The sequence below is a fragment of the Dicentrarchus labrax genome, unplaced genomic scaffold (genome assembly GCF_905237075.1).
Source record: "Dicentrarchus labrax unplaced genomic scaffold, dlabrax2021, whole genome shotgun sequence".
Lineage (NCBI taxonomy): Eukaryota > Metazoa > Chordata > Actinopteri > Moronidae > Dicentrarchus > Dicentrarchus labrax.
In genome coordinates this window covers 11,103,887-11,114,459 of record NW_026136722.1, presented here as the reverse complement: position 1 = coordinate 11,114,459, position 10,573 = coordinate 11,103,887, and the positions used below count along the sequence as shown (strand labels likewise).

Genomic DNA, 10,573 nt, shown 5'->3' with positions numbered 1-10,573 from the left:
AGGAGGGGGGCTACATTGTCTAAGAGAGAAGAAAAAAGTGGATCACACAGGACACAAGGAGACACCAACCACCAGAGCCAGTCCCTTTTATTGTACACAACACCTCTTTATTTACTCTCCATTCTAAAATCAGTTCACGTTTATTCAAATCAATTAATTGCTACAGAGGCACTTGACAAGGGTTTGCAAAACAAAAAGAAAAGAGATTTTTGCAGGTTGGTTTCCAACCCCTTCCACCAGATTCAGAAAGGGGATGGAAAGAGGAAGCAGGGTACATCCATTAGGCAAAAAGGCAGTATTGCCACAACCTAATGTATAACAGGGTATTTACAGTCTGGGCTTCTCAAGGGCAGGCGGAAGTGACAGGCACGAGGGAATTTCAACAAATGTTTGCACAATAAGAAGTTGTGGTCATTTTTGTGTAGCAGGGGTTTAAGATTTGCTGTTTATAAGCATATTTTACACCTTCTGGCACTGTCACTGAAAGCCAGACCTGTAGGGACATTACAGAGGAAGGAAAAGCACACACTGTCTCAAGAGTCTGTGGTTTTTTTTTTTTACAGTTTATCTGTCTTTTCAGGTTGGCAAATCAAGTTTCTATGCTCAGTTTTTGAAAATAGTCTAGACAGTTTCTCTAGACAGAGTGTGCTTTGATAGACCACAGTTCCCACCACCTGATCACCACCACTACTGATCAAACCAAAAACAGAAAACATCCTAGTAGCGCAATGTCAGTCCGATTATCCCCCTGAAGGCCTAAACATGTTCAAGAAAAGTTGGTTTTAAAAGGTCAAATACCCTCACAGACCAATCAAAATTTCATTATCAAATAATCACAGATGTGCAGACAATGTCCTGCCCCAAGTGCCCTCCCAACATACAACACATTTAAAAAAGCTAATCCCTGTAGCAGAACCCCAAATAACAGTCCAAGAGAAGCTGGGGAGCTGAGATGTACAGAGCTGATACAATTGCAACCAAAAACATCAAATGAAATGACAAATGCCCAGGTTATAAATAATGCACCAGGAGATAACCAATCTCTTTTTCCCCACATCCAAGGCTAATCTATGACATGACAGTGTTAGTGCTTCCTTTAATATGAATACTACAGTTGCATTTTAACATGTTGGGCTTTGATTAAAATCAATTGCTTGTGTTTGTCACCAACCCTGCGATTAAATGAGATACAAGTGCTAACTCCCCAAGTATAGGCCAGCTATATACAATTATATTTTTAATGCATGGAAGCAGAACTAATAGCAATAATAAATGTCCTTAACAACTGAGCCCAAAAAGAGATGTGCCAACTCCTAAATGCTTAATACCATCTTTATACTCTAAATCACAGATACTACACACCCCACTGCTTCACTGAGTTCCATCCTCTTTGAGAGGAAACTGTACTGTGTGCTCTGCTCTATATGAATCAGCTAATCCAGGAATGAACAAAGTCTACCCGAAGGCTGAAAGTCTCATTGGGGTTCAGCTGAGACTAAAGGGATTAAAATTCAGGGCTTTAACCACTCAGAATTTGTGGAGAGAAACCATCCTACGAAGTGCAGACAGCCTTCATTCTGTCTCTCTCTCCTGGGTTTTTGGTGCATAGTGTTCTGGGAACGGACTACAACATCCCCTTTATGAGCGGCTTGTTGTAAGGCTAGATGGTTAGAAGTGCTTGGATAATAATGGTCAATCTGGCTGTCAGCTACTCTCTCAGTCTCATTCAACCGTGCCCTGTGTCTTTATGCTTTGTTTTCTGTGATTAGAATTTCATTTTTAAAGCTACATTTATGACACTCATTAAAAGGGACAAAGTCACTCAAATATAATAACACAAGAAAAAAAAATGTAATCAACATCGCCAAAATAATAACAGTGATAATAAGCTATTGTTTTTTTTCCGTATGAAATCAGTTAGAAAATGAAAACCCAGTTAAACATTGACAACAGGTTAAGTGTGTATATTACATAGAGATTGAGAATTGGGCTCTGGGCCAATCTAAAAAGGTTCAGGGAGGGGAGAGTAAAGCCAGCCTGTAAGAGTTAATAAGTTATTTAATAAGCTTCTGCCGGGAACCTTGTCATAGGAAATAAACCAGTTATTACAATAAAAAAAAAGCTATTGAACTGAATTTGATACATCATCTCCTACTGATAGAAGTTAAATGCATCCTACAGATCAGCTGGGTTTTATTTTGTATTACAGAATTACCACAGCAGTCAAATGTAATATTCAAGTGGTTAAGGGCTTTCTCTCGTTCATGTGCACTGATAAAGACGGTATTAGCAGCTTATTACATTGCTTGAAGAGACCTTTTAATACGGCTGGACGATGTACATTATGCACCGCTATCAGTCGACCCCTCCCCTCGAGCCCCGGCCCTGGCCCTGGCCTTTTGTGTGCAGATACACACACCCACACACAAACACACACACTTAGGTGGGCTTGGCCACAGGTCTAGTCTAGCAGGGAGGGCTCAGCAGGGCGGATAATGGTAGGCCGGTGAGAAGGAGCGCCAGGGGGTCTTCGGCTGCAACGAGGAGAGAAGATACAGAACAAGGAGTGAGACATGCTCAGAGAGAGGAGAAACCAAAAACCTCCCGACAGTGGGTAAGAGGGAGGGTGAGGACAGAGGGAGAGTGAGAAAGAAAAAATATAAGAGCGAGAGGATAATGAAAGTCAAGAAATACTATTAAATATAGAGATGGGATGACTGGTGAGGGTGGGAAATGGAAAAAGATGCCTGTGACTTTTGAAAAACAAAGGATGATGAGATTTTAGCAATTAAACATTAGAATTTACATTAAAAAATTGCACAACATACACACAATTGGTAAATCACATCATAAGAGAAAGTCGTACCTGGGTACACCGGGTGGGACGCGGGCTGGCCTAGAGGGGATCTGTGGGGGTGCACTGAAGGGATCCAGGTTGCTGTTGTAGGCATTGATGGGTGGGCCTGGGCGAGATGGGATTGGTGGTGCACCAAAGGCGGGCGAGGGGTTGAGCGGAAAGGCAGGGGATGGGTTCATGGGTGGTCCTGGTGTTGGGCCCCGAACGGCAGGTGGACGGCTGGGAGGTGGGGCTGCTGAAGGAGGCGGCCTACGCTGAGGGGTTGGGCTGAGAGGAGGATATGATTAAATTAAACGTCATAATAAGCACCTAAAACATTTAATTTACTCTCCTGTAGAGGTGGAGCTGAGTTGTTCATTGCACTATTATGTGTAATTGCACCTCTTTTCAAATTCAGCCAGCCAAGCAAAATGCTACAAGGCAAAGGATTCGTCTTTTTCTCTACGTTTCTAATCTCACATATTTAAAACATGAAAGTAAAGCTCAACTAAATGCTAGTTATCACTTATCACCTGGCTTCTTGGATCCAGCCGTCATTAACAGGCGGGGGTACTGGGGTGGAGACTGTGTTGACGCTGATGTCACCAATAATGTGCAGTGCCTCCTTGAGCGCATGATACATGCGTAACATTTCGTCTCTACGCTGGGCCTGGTCAGCCGACTCCTCCATGAGGCTGTTCTGGTCCCCAGAAGAGTAGAGGTAGGCCAGCAGCTCCGAGTGGATGAAATCCTTTGCCTGAATGGAGGTTAAGATTATTCAAACACAGATGGTGAGAAATTTTAGACGAGCTGCAGCAGAGGCCAGAAGTGCGCGTGTGTGTGTTTGGGTGTGTGTATTTCTAAAAAAGTGAGCTCACTAGAATAATAAAACCTAATAAAGGGACAGTGGACAAGTCACTGTGAGCGTGCGTCATAAATTTTGTTAATTAGTGTCTTCAAGTTTATGAACCTGTGTTTACAAAAAAATACGACCACTGTTGCTACTAAAAATTAACAAGAAAACATTGCACAGCTCTATGGTGCAATGATACTTAGACCTAATTAAATAGCAGTTTATTTGATCTCAACTCAGATCACAAGTTTATCAGGTACCTTGATTACTTTTATGAAGAACATAGTAATGACACTACAGTCTGTAAAAAAAGTACTTTTTTAGTATGAAGGATGGGCAGAATTACAAATTACTACTGCCAGCATTCATCATAGCACACTGCACTGTACAAATTAGTGGTTATAGCTCTATTATTTTTAGTAAGTGAAATACAGTGCACAGTGTTAAAGTCATTTCAGATAATTTCTTTCATTTTAAGTCTGTTTTCAAAGCTGCAGACACTCAACAATGGCTCCTTTCTGCTGATGACTGTTGGGACATACATTGTTGATCATGAGATGCATGATGGTCTTGGGCATCAGGTCTCTGATGGATTTGTTGACGATGCCAATGTACGAATCCACCAGGTTGCGGATGGTTTCCACCTGCCGCTCCAACTGAGGGTCCATAGAGAATGTGTCTGCAGGGGCAGCATCTTCATTCTCGGTCTAACAATAACAACACGCACACAAACAAAAAAGTATAAATCTATCTTAAATACATCTTCATAGTTACCTTCTGTAGAAGAAGCAATTATGACAATTGTCCTAAAAGCGTGAAAAGAGAAATACAGGTTCATGACCAATTTGATATTAACAAATTCATGTTTTTTATAGAAACCGAAAGCACTGTTACATGCACCCAACCACCCACGTACCTGGTCCTTCTCCGGATAAACTCCTGCCCTGAGGAAGGATGCTTTCCAGCTGTCCACATCCTCTTGAGAATCACAGGCCAGTTCTATTTGGCGAAGATCCTTGTACACGTTCCTGTACAGATAAACAAAAGAACGCACATGCTTGTGAGTCTGTAGACTTACCCAGTACAAAAGGATATGCATGCACACAAAACAACACAAAGATAAGGTACGTGTGTGTGCATTCACACGTATCTTAACTGAGCAACATAACCCTGACCTCTGTTCGGTGTTGAAGATTGCAAAGATGTGCTTTGTGGACATAAAGCCTTTCTCCACATCTCTGAGTTTCAGGTTATCCAGTGGCAGCATATATTTCTTTTCTTTCTCCTAGCATGAGACAGACAAAAAAAAATGTGTACAGCAGAACTGAAACCTGTAAAATAAAATGGAAAGAAGTTATAGCTTCATAAAGTGAGCCAGTGTATATATTCTGGTAATGGATATGAAAACAGAGGACAGCAGTGCTAACACTCCACCAATGAGCAGACATGATGGAATGCATTCCCTCACTGTGGACCACCACCAGGCTGGTGAGATGGAGAAACGCATGATGAGGGAGAGGAGGAGGAAGAGAGGAAGAAAAGGAGGAGCATGAGGGAGCTCTGGGGGGATGGGGTGCCAGCTTTGACTGTTGAGCAGAGACATCTGGAAGCATTTACGTCGGCACTAACACAGAGTGCGGCGCAGGCCCAACAGTTACATCACTCACAGTTCCACACAATCCCCCGCCCCCATTGCGCGCACGCGCACACACACGCACACGCACACACACACACACACACACACACACACACACACACACACACACACACACACACACACACACACACACACAGCTACCAACTTAACTGCACGTGCAACGACAAACAAACATACATGAGCCTGAACAAAAACATATTATGGGATTTTGGTGTATAAACATGCACTCGTACAAACATGAGCCTAAACACTAAAAGATACATGAGGACTCATGTGGACAAGCGCTTACACACATGCACACTTGAACACACACAATCCCCCCCCTCGCTCCGGCCCCCCGTAACCCAGTACGATTTCCTGCAAATTCCAAAGTCAGATCCCGGCTGGAACATTTCAGCCCGCCTGCCACGTCAGTTTGCCTCCACCATCCTCCCTCTCTCATTCTCCTTCTTTTCATTTCTCTTTGGTTCTTCGCAAAAAGCGTCCGACATGAGAATGCCCCATTTCCAGTTGGTATTTGGACACACTAAGGCCAATGGACTCGAGTTCATCTTTAGCAGTGCTTTGTAGTAGTATCTTTTAGGGGTCTTTTTATTTTGCTGGCAGAGTGCATACGACAGAGGCCTTGGGAAGAAGATCAAGCGGTGAGTAAGGCAATCACAATGCTATTTATGCATCCCATCTATTTATGATCATGGTAGACAAATGTTCAATGTTGTTAAATCCATGTTTTGAATTAAATCTAACGTCAAATGATCAGTAAAACAAGATCATTTGATTTTAGAATTTGGATCACATCAGTTCACTGACATTTCCCTTGTAATGAATGTTACTCTCCCATTCCTTGAATACAACCTTTAAAAAGGTCTATAATATAAATAAACTGTAGAGCAGAGTTTGCCGAGTGTGCACATACTGTAGTTATTTAGTCAAGGCAATGCAGTCCAGGCATGTGTAGATTCATTTCCCAATCAGTTGAAGGCAATGCTGTAAAGGTTAGCTTTTCATATTATGCTCTATTTAAAATAATATATGTTCAATAAGATTGTGGAGTCCCAGCAGAATCGGATCGTATAAGCCTTTTCCATGTACGTGGCTTTTTTTCATATATGCAATTGTTTCACAGGGTAAATGTTTACTCTCTGTGCCCTCTGTCCTACTGTCCTAGGGTAGCGACCTGCAGCTGCAATGACCTCGGGGTCCTTCCTCCCATCAGAGTCCTCCTCACCCCCCCGCCTGCCCAGTGTTCAGACTACCTGTTCATCAGGCTACAGCTGAACAGTAGTCTGCACATTGGTTAGGCTGGGCTGGGACGCACACACCTCCAGCCACCGTGGGTGATGATACCAAATCTCTACTTGGGATAGCCATCAGAGCCAAATACAGCATCTTTGTCTTTAAGCATTCCTATGGGGCTGTGTCATCTTATATTAGCTAGCCATATCCCTGTGTCTCCAGTGAACAGCAGTGGGACAGAAGTCTCGCTCACCTCCTCATCTTTGTACCAGGACAGGGACTCTGCAGTCAGGACAAACCAGTACTCCTTGGAGCCGCCCTTCATGATGCTGATGTTGATGGTTAGCCAGCCTTTCCTGATCACCTGCATAGATGTGGGAGAGAGAAAAGGGTGGTAGGGAGAGAGGGGTACCAGGAGGATGGAGGAAAACAGCTTTGTCAAACAGGCTTATGCACTGGTGACATGAGAGCCCCTTGTGACTGACACTAAAAATAAAATCTTACCTGCTAGGTCACTGTAAATTTGGTTGTCTCTTATCTTTTTATCTTGATATTCAAAACTATTGTGTCTGTGAGTCTAATATAACTTAAATACACGCAACAACACAGAAGTACGGATTAAATGTGAGACTTATTTAGTAAAAAGTATGAAGTGACCAAAGGACAGTAATACATACTGTGTGTGATATGTCTGAATGTATACAAAAGCATCAAAAGGTTTAGTTGAAAATACTGGATAGGGATGTAGTCCTTGTTCTTTTTCACTCAACAGAAAATAAATCTTTAAACCAACAAACAAGACCAGATGGTGTCCAGACCATGCTAGCCCAGACAGAGTCAAAGACCAAAAGTCGACGGTGGTATGTTAGTGTCAGCGGGTCAGTAAAAGCTAGCCTACGCGCTTGTAGTAAAAAAAAAAAAAAAACTCAAACAAAAACAGGGTTAGTGGGGTTAACTGGACTCGGATATATGAATACCTGGTTAGGTAAAAGATGGAGAGAAGTGAGTGCAAAAGACGGGTAAAGGAGAATAAAATAAATGCGATGACAGAGATCAAATGCAGAGCCTAGGTAGCTGATTTAGTAGAGTTCACAGAGGGACAGACATCTAAACAGCAATGTGAAAATCTGAAGTGGAAAGATGGAGAGGGAGGAAATACAACAGACCGAGACGCTGAGCTGAGTGAATCACTCTGAGAAAAATGAGCCATGCATTTTGGAGGAGCTCTTTTAGCTATTTCTCTCCGGTTTTTTCACACAGACTCCCATGCAATTCAAATACAATGGGGGAAACTATCTGTGAAACTTGTGATCTTGTGCTAAGTAAAGTCTGCTTTAGACCGCTCTCCTGCACTCCCTCTCCACCCAGCAGAGGACTGGAATGAGTTATGGGGAAAAAAAAGGTTCATTAGTTGAAAAGCGCCAACACAAATATGGGAGAGGAGGCAATTACATAGGAGCTAAACTGGTAGTTTGCCTTGGCGAGGAAATAACTTAAACTTTTCAGAAACAAGGAAATCCCCTGTATTAAAGTCGGTTGGAAATGTTATAACCAAGTTGACATCAAGAAAGAGGAAACGATGAGTTGTGAAGGTGTCACCGATAAGATGCTTCTGTTTTTACATTATTAATACAACTGTCGAGAAATGTTCAAACCAATTCTGTAAATGTAATATGTAAAATATGATTACCAATAAACAGTTACATCTTAGATTAACTCCAATTCAAAGAAAGACAAATTTAATGATTAGAATTAAAAATCCAAATTTGAATTTGTAAGGATAATTAAGTTCTGAAAATAGAGATGTTAACAAGGAATTTTGATTTAACTGTTATACAAAATCCAGACCATTTTGATCAGCTTTGAATACAGAAATATAATTTAGGGGTTTGCGAGACTGGTGTTTTTTTTTTGTGAATTTGGATATGAACTGATTTTAGTAGTACTTAACATGCATTTAAAAAAAAAAAAAAAAAAAAGAAATCACTAGAAAATGGAAAAGAATGATTTAATCTCTCCCCACCCCGCTCCCCATTTTGTCCCCAGTGATGTTTAGGATGATTCTCACAAGGCAAACTTTTGAGTCACCATGCATGAGGCAGCAGCAGAGGTATAAACCTGAAGACTTGAGAACTAACGCTGTCCACGGTCAGTGGTGGAAGATTTCCCCGTTCTCTCTGTGGTCCGCATTGCGAAGTGCCACAGTTTCTTGTTTAAATTACTTTTGTGGAAAAAGGGTCAAATGTTAGTAGCAATCCAGATGTGTTCAGTTAAAGACAATTACTGTCTTATTAAAATGAAACCAAGAATTATGGGAGCAAACCTGCTGTGTATTAACTGCACAGACAGTTCCAAATTACTGGTAACTGTGTGCTAATGCTAAAATTGTAACTGATATCAGTTTGATCAGTTTGGAGACTCTACCTTCTCCTCGTGGACCTCTCCCAGGCCGCCAAGCTGCAGAGGGGTAGAACAACCCGTTACGGTGAAGGGCAGCGACTCCTGTATTTGCAGGAAACTCTTTATTCTGTTATCTCACAGCAGTTCGTCTTTTCCACCCTAATCATTTTGGCTGACCTGTGTGTGATGGCCTCAGTTCTCCTGCATGGCCTACCCCTGCTGCCCCCTGGCAGGGTGTGGTTTAAATCTGTGGGGTACTTACCAAAATCTCACCCTGCAGTAATAGGAAGGGGGGGGGAATTAAAGCAAAGGGGGTGCAGTGTAAAATCGTAGCAAAAAGAAATGAGAAAACAAGCAAGCAAAGATGAGGGACAGATGTAAGGCAGGAGGGGGGGGGGAGTGGACAGTTTAAAGGAGAGAAGATGAATCAAGGAATAAGTAAGAGGCAGTAGAGAATGAAAAGTCAAGAACAGGTTGAAAAAAAGAGGTTGAAATGGCCAGAATTACAGGTTTGAAGGGAGCAAATACAGGATGAAACAGAAAGCAAGAATCCATGAGACAACCAGAGAAAGACACAAAGTGAGGCAGGAGAGAGAGAAGGAGAGAGAGAGAGAGAGAGAGAGAGAGACAGACAGACAGAGACAGACAGAGCAAGAGAGTTACATGCAATTAGAATTACTTCAAGTATACCACAATTTGGTTATATCATATTTGTTGCTCAGTTGATAGGTGTGAGGTCCATGCGTATTCTGCATTTCAATACAAAAAGATGCTTGTGTGTTAATGGGAAGGCAACAAAACAACCAACATAATTCAGTAATTAATTGTTGCTTTGCGGTAGAACATGCCTGGGTCACATGCAAACAGCAATTAAAAATAGCCATGGAAACAAACGCTTGTTTCAGACAAGCAGGGAAGCAGGGTCTTATGTTCACTAAGGCAACTCTCCCCTCACTGAGACTGCCTCACTGAGACTGCAAGCTCATCAGCAGTATTATAATTGTGTTTCAGGATCTCACAAAGGCACATTAAAATTCAACCAACTTGGCTAAATATCAGTCTGAATAAAACAGAAAAGGAGAAGTACAAACTTTAAAGCACTTTAAAGGACAGAAACCAGCCAGTTCAATATGATAATCAGAAAAGACTGGGACTGGGTGGTCAAAATAACGTACAGGGGGCGGTATCGTTACTAGTTAGATAGGTAAAGATAGATGAATGGCTATGGGCTAAATCGCTGCTGGGGTGAAGTATATTCACATGGTTGATTAACTGACTGGTAATGGGAGGCATCAGCCAAGGAAGATTAAATCTGGGATTGGTGAAAAGGCCAGAGCTGAGTGATAAAACATACCTGGTTGGGTATGGCCCTCTTCTTGTTTGCAGCTGTGTTCCTCTGCTGGGCACTGTCATTGTACAAAGATGAACAGGAAAGACATGAGTATTGATGACACCACACACCAAACAATCATTGTCTTTTATGCAAATCAACTGTCTGGGTTTTAGAGCAAATCCAAGGTTTTGATGGTATTATGCAGATACATGAAGGTGGACAAAATGGAAAATGTCTCTCACACATTAATGTGCACAC

General features: G+C 42.0%; 1 protein-coding gene and 1 long non-coding RNA gene across 9 annotated transcripts in view; one reads left to right on the top strand and one right to left on the bottom strand.

Annotated features, from left to right (window-relative positions):
* dnm2a (dynamin 2a) overlaps positions 1–10,573 on the bottom strand; it is a 30,777-nt gene that overhangs the window by 1,658 nt on the left and 18,546 nt on the right. For 2 of the 8 annotated variants that reach the window (XM_051389413.1, XM_051389414.1), the window contains exons 13-21: positions 10,337–10,388; positions 9,245–9,256; positions 6,836–6,946; positions 4,865–4,974; positions 4,606–4,717; positions 4,232–4,396; positions 3,370–3,593; positions 2,867–3,124; positions 70–2,534 (exon numbers count right to left, since the gene is read on the bottom strand). In XM_051389413.1, coding sequence (XP_051245373.1) covers positions 2,462–2,534; positions 2,867–3,124; positions 3,370–3,593; positions 4,232–4,396; positions 4,606–4,717; positions 4,865–4,974; positions 6,836–6,946; positions 9,245–9,256; positions 10,337–10,388 — 1,117 coding nt within the window. In that variant the 3' untranslated portion in view covers positions 70–2,461. The other 6 variants (XM_051389410.1, XM_051389412.1, XM_051389415.1 and 3 more) reach the window with 4 other exon arrangements.
* LOC127357168 (uncharacterized) lies at positions 5,566–7,104 on the top strand. The gene is made up of 2 exons (XR_007882141.1): positions 5,566–5,990; positions 6,515–7,104. It is a non-coding gene; the product is annotated as an uncharacterized LOC127357168 (long non-coding RNA).